At 42.6% G+C, this 14997-nt stretch overlaps 1 protein-coding gene across 2 annotated transcripts in view; it reads right to left on the reverse strand.

Annotated features, from left to right (window-relative positions):
- Window positions 1-13487, reverse strand: part of galnt2 (UDP-N-acetyl-alpha-D-galactosamine:polypeptide N-acetylgalactosaminyltransferase 2) — a 30576-nt gene extending 17089 nt beyond the window's left edge. Inside the window, exon 1 of one of the 2 annotated variants that reach the window (XM_056607593.1) lies at window positions 13127-13487. In XM_056607593.1, the coding sequence (XP_056463568.1) occupies window positions 13127-13222 (96 nt within the window). In that variant the 5' untranslated portion in view covers window positions 13223-13487. The remainder of the gene's footprint in view (window positions 1-13126) is intronic. The other variant, XM_056607594.1, reaches the window with a different exon arrangement.
- Between the last annotated feature and the right edge of the window lie 1510 nt (window positions 13488-14997).

The raw sequence follows: 14997 nt of genomic DNA on the forward strand, positions 1-14997 counted from the left end.
TTGAGAGAACCCATCTTGAGGGTCCGGTGGAAGGCCACCGTGCAGCAACCAGGGACCAAGAGCCAGAGCCTTGGCAGGAGTATTTACATGCTCTGAACCACAACGAGAACAGCCTCCCTGTTATGCATCCCCGAAACTGGCTTTGAAGACCAAGCCACACGTTGTGATAACCAAAATAACCTCATTTCCTGTCATTCATGGATTACAGACAACACACTACAATTGCCACACACAAAGAAAAGCATGCGCTGGAATTTGGTGTGAAAAAAGGCTGGGTTCCATTGCCATCGTATCAGTTATGGTGCAAAAAGATCCTCCAGCCTGTTGGAGTCAGCTCTCCCCCATTAGTGGATTGTGAATTGAATGCAGATCTGTGTCAAGTAGTAGCATGGTTTGCCAAATCGTTTGCGTTGACATTCAATGTTATGGTGCTGCTGTTGCTGTGGGCCATGGCAGAGCAAATGGGTTCAACTTGAACAAAATCCAAACAGAAGAGAAAGTTGTTAAAATCCCTCTAAATTTGAATCCCTCACATCATAGAAGCATTGAATAAGCAGTCTATTTTTACCATCAGTGACCTTTGAAGAAAAAACAAACAAGACATAGGGTAACTTAGCAAACTTAGCAAACTAGAAATTACTCATTCTATCATCAATGCGCATTGGCCTTATAATTTTAAATGAAACAGACACGATGAGACATTTCTTTCATCAATTCTTTCAGTTTGAATGGCTAGGAAAGTTTTCTGCAGCAAGCAAATGAGAGATTTACATTAGTGTACATTTTGATCAAGGTACAAAGGACAGATTGATGAATCATCGTCATACAGTGCACTGCACAAACACAGCCCATCCCGGCGGCATTTGTACTCACTAGCATGAGTCAAACTCAAACATTGCTAGATTCATTCTGCACGATTTGGTTCGGATTGCAAATCATTTCGTCACCTGTTGCACATAAATTTTACCATCTGAAAATTGAGACTGCACATTTGAACATTGTCGATGTGTTTTGATGTAGGTGTGTGTACTGCGTTGATGTAGGTGTGACCTCACACATGTATCAGCTGCCTGCTTGCCCTCCCTCACCTAAAGCCACGTGTTAAATGTAAACAGTCGGTTTATATTCTTACGTCCATGCAAGAAAAAAATGATCGTCCCACTCAAAACTCCCCTACTACCGAACAATATGCATGCTCACCTGTGCGGTCTCAGCGGGGCCGGACATCCTCATCAGCTCCTCTAATTACATGTGTTTCTACCAACTGGGACGGTTGGACGTTTTTATGTGTCATGGTTTGGCTCCAAAAAATTAGACAGGCTTGCAGCGTGAGAAAGATGAGAAATCCCATCTGCCCTTTATTTGTGTGCACGCACACACACACACACACACACACACACACACACACACACACACACACACACACACACACACACACACACACACACACACACACACACACACACACACACACACACACACACACACACCAGCTAGTCTCAAGGATTTGATTAGGAGAATGGCCAAGAACCTTTCCAAGTAGATCGAGGTGAACAGCTGACGAATACAATTTTTACCATTGAGAAAACCTGTGCACTTTATGGGGTCATCGACTGGTATACCAAGCGCTATTACATTTAGATTCTTACTAATAATGACCAGTGCACTCTCACTTCCCATTCAACATTAGTTAGAAACCTTCACTTTCACTTGGCAGTCGGACTAGTAAGAGCAGGAATGTGCCCCGACCAGAAACCCAATGCACCTCCTAGCTACTGGTGTGACTTGAGCTCCATGCATGAGCAACAAGGCCTCTCCATGCACTGCCGATTGTGAGGAAGAAGCGGACAGCGTTCGAGGAGCTAGGGGGGGAGGAGGAAGAGGAGTAGGCAGTAAAGAGAGGAAGAGAGGCACCGCAGTGTAATGCCTGCCTTTTAAAGCTGACAAGCCTCACAAACAAAAAAATGGCGAGCAGGGTGAACTCTTAAGAGAGAGACCCAGGGCCCTATAAACTCATACCAGGCAGGGGCGGGGTGTGTGTGTGTCTCACAGGGGATCATCAATGATGAAAGAGGGATGGACAGCAGACACCCAGGAGAAGAGGTAGAAGGATGGGAGGTAGAGAAACAGAAGTGCTGAAATAATCATTATATGTCTCTGAGAGAGAGAGAGAGAGAGAGAGAGAGAGAGAGAGAGAGAGAGAGAGAGAGAGAGAGAGAGAGAGAGAGAGAGAGAGAGAGAGAGAGAGAGAGAGAGAGAGAGAGAGAGAGAGAGAGAGAGAGAGAGAGAGAGAGAGAGAGAGAGAGAGAGAGAGAGAGAGAGAGAGAGAGAGAGAGAGAGAGAGAAGTAGGTCACTCCTGGGTGGGAGAGGAGTTGCAAAAGGAGCAGGAGACGTGAAGGGACAGAAGAGGCAAAAGGGGGTAAAAACGAGGGTGAGGAGGTGGCAAAAAGACTGCCCTGCTGGGGAATCGGGATCTTCAAATACCCACTCAAGTTATCAAAGCTCTTTCATCAGAGGCTTCCTCTCTGGCTCCTCACCCGGTCTTCTCTCCCCCTTTGATGCCTCCCTCCCCCATAACAGTAAGGGTTCTGTCCCTACATGCCAACAACAGCGCTTATTCAGGCTCCACTTAGGTGCAGGTTTAAGCTGCAGGCCAGTAACAAAATAAACATAAGAACAGAAAGGTTGATTTCAGATGACGGTGTATCTCACACACACACACGCTGTTAAGGTTAAACACAAAAGGTTGTTAAAAAAAAATAATTCTAACGCACATGTAAATCAGCAGAAGGGATTTCATGGACAATGAGCTCAGTGTTAGGAAAGGGATAGCTGCTACTGCAGTACCCAGTGCCATAGCATGACCTCATCCAACCGGAGTCTAGTGTGAAAGTCCAACAAATTATGCAACATATAAATATTTTCTTTTCCATACAAGGAGAAAACCAAGGAGTTTGTGCGTGTGTGCGTGTGTGTGTGCGTGCGTGCGTGCTTGCGTTTCAAGCCAAACTTGCGGCATGTGTAGATTAGATACCGCTGGAAGCAGAGCAGTGGTTAAGTGTGTAACGGCGTGTCGCCTGTGACAGAACGGGAGTTGTTAAAAAATACAAAATACCTGCGGCTGAATCTACAAATACATATTTTGTGTGGACCTTGAATTATAGTGTACATCATGCAAATCAGAATTTGTATATGGCTTTTTTATAACTCGTTTAGAATTTCTGATGTCTACCTTTATATTGCCTACCAAAGGACTGTTATTCCAGTTGGTAGTATTTCTTAATGACTTTTCTTAATGGGAAATCACAGATTTGTTTTTAATGGGTGACAATTAACAAAACATCACAAGCAATTTATATGCAAAGTAGGTGAAAAAGGATGGTGACTTAACCAATTTCAACTGGTTGGATAAGTCTCCTAGTATGCATTGTGAAAATAATGGAGATTTATGAGGACCCAGAGATGAGTAAACACTAAATGATACGTAGACCGCTGGAAACCATGTGAGCTATACGCACCTCACGTGCCTGCGTAATGAGGGCTGAATGGACGTTGTGTCGGGCTATTGGCCGCATGCTATGCTGCAGTGTAGTGCTTTTCAAATGCTGTCCTTTGGGTTCCATACGTTAAACTCCTCAACTCCCCATTAAATTGTTTACCTGATAAGCTGATGACTGCTTAAGCAAAAGGGTTTCGGCAAAGTTTAAGCACAGCTATCAGAAGAAACAACCAATCCATTAAAAAGTAAATCACGGCTAGACCAGTTAAAAATCAGAGTGAGCCGCCGAAGCATTTATGAAGATCCCACTGCATCCCCGAGATTGGCTGCCAAGGCTCCCAAAGCAGATAGCCATCTCCCTCATTAATCTTGATAGCACGGGGAGATCCACACTCCCTCACCATCACTCACGTCTCAGCGATCACGGCGGCGGCCCGCTGCGCAAGTCCAGCATGATCAAAAAAGCAATAAAGCACATTAATGAAAGTATAACGAGCCATTGTTGCCACCGACTTCTATGGTTCCAGATGATAAAGAGGCTAGGTTAGCATTCAGCTACAGTTCCTGACTGTACACTAGGAGACTTTGAAAGTCAGGGTCGACTTTAAAACACATCAACGCACAGAGACGTGATTGAGGTCCCCCCGGTATATCTTTATAATAGCTGTTGGATTTATCGACACCTCTGAGGAACACAGGCCCCATCATTTCTACCGAGACAAAAGGTTTCGAGAACAGTTTCAAGCCTGCGTTTCTGCATGTTTAGACAACAGGACTTGTTGCTCTAGGGAAAAGTTAAGCAGCAGGTTAAGCCATTTAAAATTACAAGGAAGAAAATAATGGGTTTATTATTAACATCAAAATTTTTATCCAGATAGCCGCGTTGACAGTTATGAGGAAGTTCGGGTGTTTGATTTCAGTTCCAGTCCACCTCACGGCCCCCATACTATGACAGACTGGTCCAATAATATCAAAAAGATTGGGAGCTAATCTTTGCACTCAAGACTCAACAGGGGGTTGCCAAAATGTGTGTCTTAAGACCCCACCCACCACATGACCATCACAGCCGAATTCAGCCCTCATTCAGCGGACTCATTATCGGCGGTTTGGAGGCCTGGAGGGGTGAGGCCTTCACAGAGCCCCGATGTGGATTCAGCTTGATGACCGGCCGGCGTCGAGTAGCCCGTCACGACTCAGCATTCGTGAAAGCTAAAATACCACTTTCCACTTTCTTGTGATCCATATGGGTTGGAGCCTATTTTGAGATCCGGGGGTCTATTCTAGTTCTATAGTGTCTAGCAGCGGACCGGTCTACAAAGCCCCACCCGAGCATTATCAATGTGGTTTCGAGCAGGACAAGGTTTCACTGATACAGATACATGCAGCTGGCCCCAATTTTGGTCTGTGAAACATGGAAACATCCATCGAGAAGCAGGCCTTTAAAACATCTATGTTGGAGAACGACTACTCGTACAACTGTTCATTATGTCTGATTACATAGTAAAACATACATAGTTAAGCATGTTGTTTAACTTGGCAAGTAAAAGGAGACATTTTGCATCATGCCAAGGAGGGATAGCTCATTCATTTAAAAACAATATATACAAGGGTACACTTTCCTGTATGAGGCAGTTCGGAGTGTACCGTCTTTGCTAGGAAACGCAATTAGGGACCACTGTTATTCAAGGCTCAAAGTCCCCCTCTGGTGATTGTTGTACTTCTAACAAAACAGATTTGGGGTTGCTTGGCTCATTTTTGACTACTCTGTACATTTTCATTTTCAAAGCATTTTGTGCGGACTGTTTCTATCTTCTCTGTTCCGATCTATGCCAAAACGTTATTGACTATATCTACAAAAACACAAAACATCCAAGTGTGCATTCAAAACCCTATATTTTGTTGCATTCAATGACAATATAGGTAGCCCACTACAAATGCCACTCTAAACAACCGAGTCATTAGTTTGGTTCGTTTTTAATATGAATGGGTATAAAACAAGTCATATAACTTGGGCACAGCGACCACACACCAAATTCTTTACTCACACAGCGGACAACAGCTGAAGGGGGAGTTAGTTTAACCGAGGCGTAAACACGCAATAGGACAAGTTATTTATTTGTGCGAAAGTTGAGCCTCTGATCTCCAATAGCAAACTCGAAACCGCCATTTAAGCCCCAATCATTTATAGATTAGCTTGGACAAGTATAAACTCTCTCTCTCTCTCTCTTTCTCTGTGTGTTTGTGTGCATGCGCGTGTGTGTGCGTGCGTGCGTGTGATGAATGTACCATAATAAAAATATATGACACTTGCAGAGTGAATGAAGTACAAGGCAAGAACATCAGATAACGAGCGAGGGGGGTGAAAGGTCAGGGAGCCTGAGGGGTTAAGGCACTTTAACCAGTCTCTGTATGCATCCGTTTGGCTGGACCAGGCTCTATCCATGCCTTTAACATGATGTTAGACAGCCAAACGCTGTGCACAGGAGGAGGGGTACCGCTACAAAACAATCGTCAGCTAAACAAGGTGGCCGGCAGCCAGCTATTTCAAGACACATCCTGACAGGAACTGAAGTAATCACATGTGCTTCAGCGCGGGCCAAGCCTCGAGGAAAGCCAACTCAACCCACTTCGGTCGTGGAAAGTAAACGCCGTACAACAAAACTGCAGCACAGGGGGAAAAAAAAAGCTTGTGCTACTTTGAGAGTGTCCCAGGTGATGAACAGTACAGTTTTCACCCGGGTTCCCCCTTGAAGCAAATTATTTGAAAGTGTGGCAAGAGACCAGACTACATTTCTCATGGACTTCAGTAAAGAGGTAGAGCTGAGCGGAGAGGGGGGCCGGTATCTAGCACAGAGCGAGAGCGCAGGAGAATGGGGTGAGTCAGGGCGAGAGAAGGCTAGAATAAAAGAGAAAAAGGAGATAGAACAACTACATGGAAAGTGGGAACATTGACGTTTAGCCAGCTGGGGAGAAGATGCAGAGCTCAACCATTGTCACATTGAACACAATGTCACAGGATAACACAAAGAAATCATTCAAGATTTAACATAGTGTGTCCTAATGGCCCGTTGACAGCCTAAATGCAACAATGACAGCATTACACGTACAATGGCCCTGTCATCTTCTTGAATTATGGTATTATGTGAATTGTGTGGCAAAGGTCTATTTTGTATGGATTATTATATTTCTAGGCTCCTCCCAAACTGAGAAGATAGTTTGGGGGGGGGGGTGAACACACAACATGAAACAGTGCCATCAGAGCCGTTATGTGGACTTATCCACTATCATAATCCTACACAAAAGCAATGATATGACACAATGGAGTCCTTGTTCATTTAGGCCTAAAATTTTTTTTTGTTTGGTTCCGGTTTCCGACCGACCCTGTCCATTTGTGTGCGACCCAAATTATTTTATGAGCTTTAAAAAAAAAAATTAAAAAAAAATGTTTTTTTTTTTATTTATTTTTTATGCAAACTATAATTACGTTTTTGTACAGCACCTCTTCATTCTGTACAAGGATGAGCGCATTCTCTCGTTTTTAAATGAAAACAACCTACTTATCATTCGCTGCCGCTGGAAAAAATAAAAAAATAAAATAAAATAAATTCCCTACCTACCCATGACCTCAACTGACAACCAACAGGAACCAAATTTTTTAGGCCTTATAGTAACCAAGACTTGCTATAACACAATGTTGCAGCAAGGTTATTTAAACAGTCAGCAGAATGATTAGGTCAGAACACCCTCTAAATGTGCCTAGTGGTTATCCTCAGGCTATTACACAATAGCCCTTAGCCAGCATTTTCCACAGCCAATCACAGATAGCCTTTTTGTGTGCCTTAACCATCCCTTAAACCTAAACCAATTAAAGTCGTCATTAACAAAAAACTATTGCCAGTCTGGGAATTAAACCCACAATATAATTGAAACTTTTGCCGTTACAGATATGCTAGTTAGGCTATAAACAATGATGCCAGTATTAAGTGTTTCCCATACTTAGACCAATGTGTGGCGCAGGGCCACAGAATGAACACGAGCGCCACAAATGTATTCTGCTTTTTATTTTATTTTTTTATTACGCGATTTTGATATACAAATATCGTTCCGTTCATTCATCTCTGCATAGCACTCTCTCCCCCTGTCATTCTCGTTCATATGCGCAGACAGAGAGAAGCGTGCATACATGCCAATGGTGCGCGGGTACACTACCACTTATTGGATAAACCTGCGTATCACTGATACATGCACACGAACTGACAGCGGATTCGCCCGCTCCTCTCAACGTGCCTGCAAGGGCGACTCCACGTCTTCCCACCCCCCCCCCCCCCACCACACATTGCTACCTGGTCTGTGGGAAGCATGTCAACTCATATAAGCTCATTATTAAATTCATTTTATTAAGTTAATAATAAAGAAGTGGAGCTAATATTTGCTCATGTACTTTTTCCAGAAGGCAGCCAATAAAATAGCAAACATCTCTGTAAGCTAGCCTGGAGGGGTCAGGAATTCAGACCTTCATTCCATTTATCTTTCTGTCCAAACACGACAAATCTCTGTCAATTACAAAGTGTATACGTGTCCATTTCGAAGAGGATGTTCAGCTGGCGAAGTCTCAACCTTTAATTTCAAGTTTAAAAATAGAAACGCATACGATACAAAAAACTAATAAAACATAAAAAGATAAGCTGTTTAATAGAAATGGATCAGAAAGATGAGACGCCAAGTGTCTAAATATAACGCGTGGCCCAGCCAGTTCTGGATGAGAGGTTTTTTTTGTGTTGCATAGGAGTCTGTTTCCACAGTGAAATGTATCTAAACTAAATATAGATCCACCCTGAGTTGAGGGGATGTTCTGCTCCTTCTCAGACCAACGCAGAGCGAAGCCGCCTCCAGCTTTCACAACCCTCCCATTTACACTAACTGAGAGTATTACATTGTTGATAAATGTAGCTCCAATTATTTTAGTTATCTGGACGTTATACAGTTCGGTCTACAATCGCGGTCTTCGTCTAAAATCAACGGTTCTATTTCAAATTGTAAAAACAACTGCCAAATTGACGTTACTGCTTCTGAAGTGGTAAGTATCAAGAGTATCAAGAATAATTATGAAATAAAAGTCACAACACACGTTTGAGCCCCTCCAAGATAGTAGGCGGGGGGCTTTCTTTTAAGCCAAGAGGTAGTTTAAATATTACACATTGTGACTTTATGATTCATGGGAGTTGTTGATAAGCCTGCTAAAACAGCAATAGCTGGAGTAGATCAGGACAACAGATTGAAAATTAAAACTAATTAAAAAAAATAGAAAAAACAAATGTCACGCAACTGTAGTTCTGTTAGATAAGTAAAAGGCCTGGTGTTAGGCAGCAAAAAGGACAAAATTAACAATAAGAAATCAAAGAAAATACAGTTTTTCACATTAAGTACAACAAGGATAGATTGCACTCGAGAACACTGATAAAGTTACATTGCGGACGAAAATAGTTTGACGACTGGAAAATCCCGGAACCCGTTTAGAACAAGATTCAATATCAAGATTCATACTTGTTGCAGTGTAATAACAATGGGATTCATGAAAAGCCCTTTCAACTTTCATGATCCCCTCATACGTCGTGGATCGTTACCTACATGCACATCTACATTTCCAGAGTGCAATTTATTTTTCCCCCCTTTTGTTTCTCTTACTACCTAAAATTCCCCTCCTTTATTTAGCAGTCCGTATTCCGTCACACAGTGACAAAAAAACAACTCCAGCGTGTGTGTGGGAAAGTTGTGAGTAGAATTACTCAACCTCCAAGCCTGACATCACCAGACAATTAGAAGACGTGCAATAACACGTTATCTTTGGATGCAATTGTATTGACCTACAGGCAATCAAAGCAACAAAATGTGTTCCAAATGCATCTTGGTTGATTATGAAACATCAGCGCTCTTGTAGGGCACTCCTCAGTCATCGTATCAAACCCGCCCCATATGAGATAAATGGTTGTGATTGGCCGGACTGGGGCCAGGTCCGCTGGAAATCTATCTGAATGGGAGGAGGGCCAGAAGAAAACTTGATCTATCATAAATCGACTGGTTCCCAGGCTAACAAAAAAAGGGACACAGGAGTGAATAATTACAAAAATATATAATATTCAAAATATTGGGGGGGTTGATCATGAAAGCCAGCTCCTTTTTTCAAACCCCATTGAATTCTGGATTGGTCAGATAGATTTGGAAGTATGACATATAACCACAAGCCATTTTTATGTACAAAACAGGGGAATTATCTGGAACCTCAAGCGTTTTAGGAGTAAAACTCCAGCGACAGGGCCAAAAGGCACCTGGCAAGTGTAATTCAACTAGTTAGAAATCTCATGGCCATGGCTCATGGTCCAAACCGGTGGAGATTTCACAGCACAGATCTTGCCCGCTCGATCTCCTGTGGAAAAGAGAGTAACACTCATCCTAAACTCGTACAGAAGACTGAACATCTGTTTTGGACCGAGTTGCCTGAGTCACGCCGGCCAGGAAACAGAGTTTGGCAGTGTTGGCAATTACTAAATAGTGACTAGCAGCTTGAGCCAGGTCCCAGTGTGTAGGGGAATAGTATGTAGCCTAAATATATGCACTTGTTAGTGGTGTGCGTGTGGTCTTCTGTAATCTAGTGATTACAGGAGTCACCTCACCACAGGGCAGGCGCGCACACACACACACACACACACACACACACACACACACACACACACACACACACACACACACACACACACACACACACACACACACACACACACACACACACACACACACACACACACACACACACACAGCCTTGCATAAATGTATTTGAATGTAGTGTAGTGAATATGGGGGCGCCGTATGGGTTTTTAAGAAAATGCCAACGGCATACCAAGGCACATTGAGATACAGATGGGTCTACTGGTGAAGCCAAAGCTCTGGACAAGCAAGGACAGGTCAGAAATCAGGCTTGGGGCTACAGAAAGCCTCAACGCCAGCCTTAGCATCATTCTATCTTCTGCCTACTCCTCAGGCTGTAATGTCAAAGACCACATAGACCCCACATTCGTTCTGTCTAGGACTCAGTTAGGTGGCTGAGAAACCCTGCAGGAGTGTGGATTGGTAGGTGACCATGCATTTCAGAGAAAGGGATAGAGAGGGCAACGGAGAGAAAGAGATGGAAGAGGGCTGCTTTGCAACACTGATTACAGCATTTCATGGAATTTAATTATGATTACAAGCATTGTTTATAATGTGACTTAATGGGGGTAGATGATAAAATCAGTGTCGCTTAGTTTTCTCAGGGGGGTCAGGACCCGCCCCCTCCCCCTCATTCATCTGTCTGTCATCACACTGATGATTAGCAAGAAAATAACTCAAGCATGAGATGTTATCCAATTGACAACCAAATCTGGAAAATGAGGTTTGTCGCAGAGGTGAATCACCGTGAACAATTTGGGCCTTTTCCCTTAAAAAACACTTCATCATAATCCAACTGTTGCACTTAATTTCATTTTCATTAGGGCAATCATTTTTTCAAGTTAGAGAAATCAATTTGAGAGCACATTGGTGGCGTGGCCCTGGCTGCCTACCTCCAGGCTGAACATATTGTTCCATTTGATTCTAATTTGACACACAAAGCAAGTTTGTAATTCAATGACAGAAAATACAAAAACGATTATTTATTTTCAAAGCCATTATGTGACATTTCAATATGCCACCACCACACTTAAGCAAAGCTCACAAAGATGTTATCATGAAAGGCTATACCGTGCTTACTGTCAAACAGGGCATTTGTCAGCCAAAAACGTAAACTTCAGGCAACTTGGCGCTCAGAGCCTATGTGTGACAAGATAACTTCTAGTTTACCCTCAACTGATAGGAAATGCATTTCCGTTCAGCCCATAAACATAAACCGAGCGGAGGATCTATTAAATACCTTACACACCATAAGCGATAGCGACTAGAGTGGGGTGAAACCGACGGGTTGTTTACCAGGGGCAATGTTCATCGATGCTGCACATGCACAAACACCTGAATCTCCATCTCCTTGATTGACTGACCATTTAGAAACAGCATTTGTGTGAATTGTATACAACTTTAGAGTCAAGTTATTGATCATCATTTTTTATACATATTCTGTTTTATTTTCTGACAGGATAACAGAAAGAATCCAGGCTACATCTAAGTATCTTGCGGATAGCATTATGCTAGGGAATGGAAATGATTGGATCTTTGTGTTGCGTTTATCAACGAAAGTCAAGAATTGTAGACGGTTTAAAAGCAAGGTCAATTTGAGTCATGAAACGTTGTACGGAGGGTGAAATTTCTTAGTTTTGGTTTAAATAAATAAGCACAAAATGAACAAATTACACACACACACACACACACACACACACACACACACACACACACACACACACACACACACACACACACACACACACACACACACACACACACACACACACACACACACTTATCAAGTTAATGGAAAAGCAAAAGAACAGCTTTGGTTGACTGAAGCAAAGCAAACAGTGAAGTAGATAACAGGCAGGTGTTATATGTACAAGACGATTAAAAAATGCACACGCAGACATACACACATCGAGGAGGTAGGGATAACTAATATCCTGTGCAAACAGAGACCCACACAGACACCCACACACCCTGGGGTAAATATTCCAGCAATATTTAAGGTCTGTATCCGGAATATATGTACTTATATAAACAGCACACCTCTGTTTGAGTGTACTTTATTAATTCTGCACAACAATTTAAACATTGGAGTAAACATACATGGCAAAGTTTGGATTCTGACTAAAATCATTACAAAAGATAGAATAACAATAGCAAAACAATTTACAAAGCATTGTTTAAATTGTCAAGTGTATTATAAAGCGTAGGGACGTATAGTCCCTTTTTGAACTTATTCATACATAAAGTACAGTGTGTCCATGTTAGAGTAGGTAGTCGCCTACTTGATTGCTTAACCCAAGAAGCATTTTAAAGACGACTTAGTGAAAAGCTGAAAACGTTGGAAAGTCTTCTAGACTAACGATCATAACTATCAAACAATAGTGAAACCCTGTGTAGATGTCACATCCCCGTGACATAAAAATGCATACTTCCTCAATGCCATTGCTGTTGCTTGCAGTGGCTTATGATGACGTGCTCCACAGTCCAAAGCGCCCGGCCCGGTGTGCCAGGCAAGCCGGTTAATAGTCAGTGGTTTGGCCATCTTATCAAGTGTGTTTGGGGAATTCAAAAGGCGTTTGTGTGAAGAGGCACATCATTTGCATCTTAAAAAATGCTAAAATGTTTAAATGCACTTTAATGTCACAGAAAGGCATTCGGAACAGCGGGGGATCGGTAAGTGTAAACTAGCCCAGCACCGCTACTCTACTGCCCTTGCCCACATTAGATTTCGACAAAAAGGAAAATCAATGCTCAGCCACTGATAATAAAAAGGCCCATATGCATGCCTCCAATCTTTGTAGGCAAATATAGGTTATAATTCACCATATTTACCAGAGGCAGGAAACGTCATCAGTGGGATTCTGGCTTACAGGTTGTGATGTTTAATGAATTCAGAAAAAGCAGGCAGGCAAAGGCAATCCTACCTTTCGACTCAACGATGTCCCCGAGTAGAAGTAATAGGCTATTCCCAAAACCCATAGCACTGCAAAACACAACTGTATTCTCGATTTCCTCCTCATCGCGGACTGTTTTTTTTTGTCTTGAGTGTCAAGATGTGCGGGTTTCGCTGTTAGCAACGGTCCGTCCTGGCTGGCTGTTCAGGACGCTTCGCCGTGCGGCTTCGGAAGGCTTCGTCGGTCGGTCAGCGCAAGCGAAGAGAGCAGGAAGCAGCCAGCCAACATCACCGGGGTTAGAGGGGAAAGGCTACTCCGCTCTAATCCAATCACGCAGCGGCTTAGGCAGCCACGGAGGAGGGCCAGATCTGGCAGCCGAGTTCAGTGGCTTGCTGTGCCGTGCCGAGCCAGACTACGTGGTGTGGGGGGTTGGGACGACGCTTGCTGAGAGGATAGGGGAACGGTTGTTGAAATATTTCTGAGTGATTCGGCAGTAATGGATCTGGGAAGTTCCACCTATGTGGATGCATTCAGTTATTAATTTAACACTAGAAGTCCAGGTCTAAATTAATTAGGTTTAACTTTGCATGCAGACACCAATCAAAAACAATATCATTTTCAAGCCTATTTCATCTAATTTGTTAACTTGTTTTCTTTATTTCTTTCTTTGTGTCAAGACTACTGCTACTGAGTGAGATAACGTACCCTGGCCTGGCATGGTCAACAAGATAATTCCCACATATTAATAATCAATGTAGGTTAAAAGAAAGAAGAAACATATTTGCATTCCTTGCTAACCTTCATCTCTGCCTGAACCCTCTCTGGCTACAGCTTGCACAATTAGCTTCTCTGTCCTGCAGATCATTAAAATTTTCTGACCTACAGCCAGAGGCACTTTAGAAGATGATGGAAATTAATTTGTACTTGGAACAGTGTCAATTCTGACACATTAAATTAATATGGTAGCAGACATAGAAATGCACATGTTTCTAATGAATGCAATACAATGTGGACTAAGTGGAGTAGTATATATATATATTTTTCCAACCTAAAATAGGCCCACATGTGGAAGTCAACAGGACATAAACATTGCACCTCAGTAGGCAATATCTGTTGTAATGTTAAATCAAAATTAGACTCTATTATTGTATATCCTTGTGTCTTAATATAACATATCATCGCAATGTGTTCAAGACAGTGAATATGTATCGTACTCTCCTGAAGATTATGGCTTTGAAACTTGAACAGGAAACCTAAAGCCTCTCTAAGAGCAGGTCAGAGTTCAACTGTAAAAGTTAGTCCATCAATAGTTTCAATTGCAGGTAAAACCTCAAGTAATGGAATTGTCTAACCTTCGCTCCTCCAATAACCTTGTAATTTGCACTACTTCCTCTATGGTTAGCTGGTTGGTTTCCTGAGGTCTCCAGAGATCAGGTGTTATGATTGCCAAACAGTTTTTTGGTGTATTGTGTAGTTTCAGGAACACATGACGATTCCAGGAACCGCGGACAGGAATGCATCCAACCAGAGGATGTAGGATTGTAGATCGTTTTTGATATATACCAGGTGAACAATTTAATCTGGAAGGAGGGGTGAGCTTTGTAAACCTATCTGGGAACTTCTCCAAGATTGAGTAAACAATTGAAAACACAAAGCAGCAGGCAACTGCTGCTTATCAATTTGATTACCTGGTTTCAGTCTCCATGCGGATGTGTCTATTCTTAGCTGACGATTTAAACAGCTGAAATGAAACTATTAAAACCAGTTCGCCGGAGAGGAGCCTATTGGTAAATGCAGAACACCTTACAAAGTGTCATACCGCATATTAGTGTTTGATTTTAGAACAGGAGGCAGGTGAGACTGGTGGCGTTGGAGGTAGAAGCAAGAGATAGTGTGTTTGA

Source organism: Gadus chalcogrammus, chromosome 14, assembly GCF_026213295.1.
Source record: "Gadus chalcogrammus isolate NIFS_2021 chromosome 14, NIFS_Gcha_1.0, whole genome shotgun sequence".
In the NCBI taxonomy this organism is placed as follows: Eukaryota; Metazoa; Chordata; class Actinopteri; order Gadiformes; family Gadidae; genus Gadus; species Gadus chalcogrammus.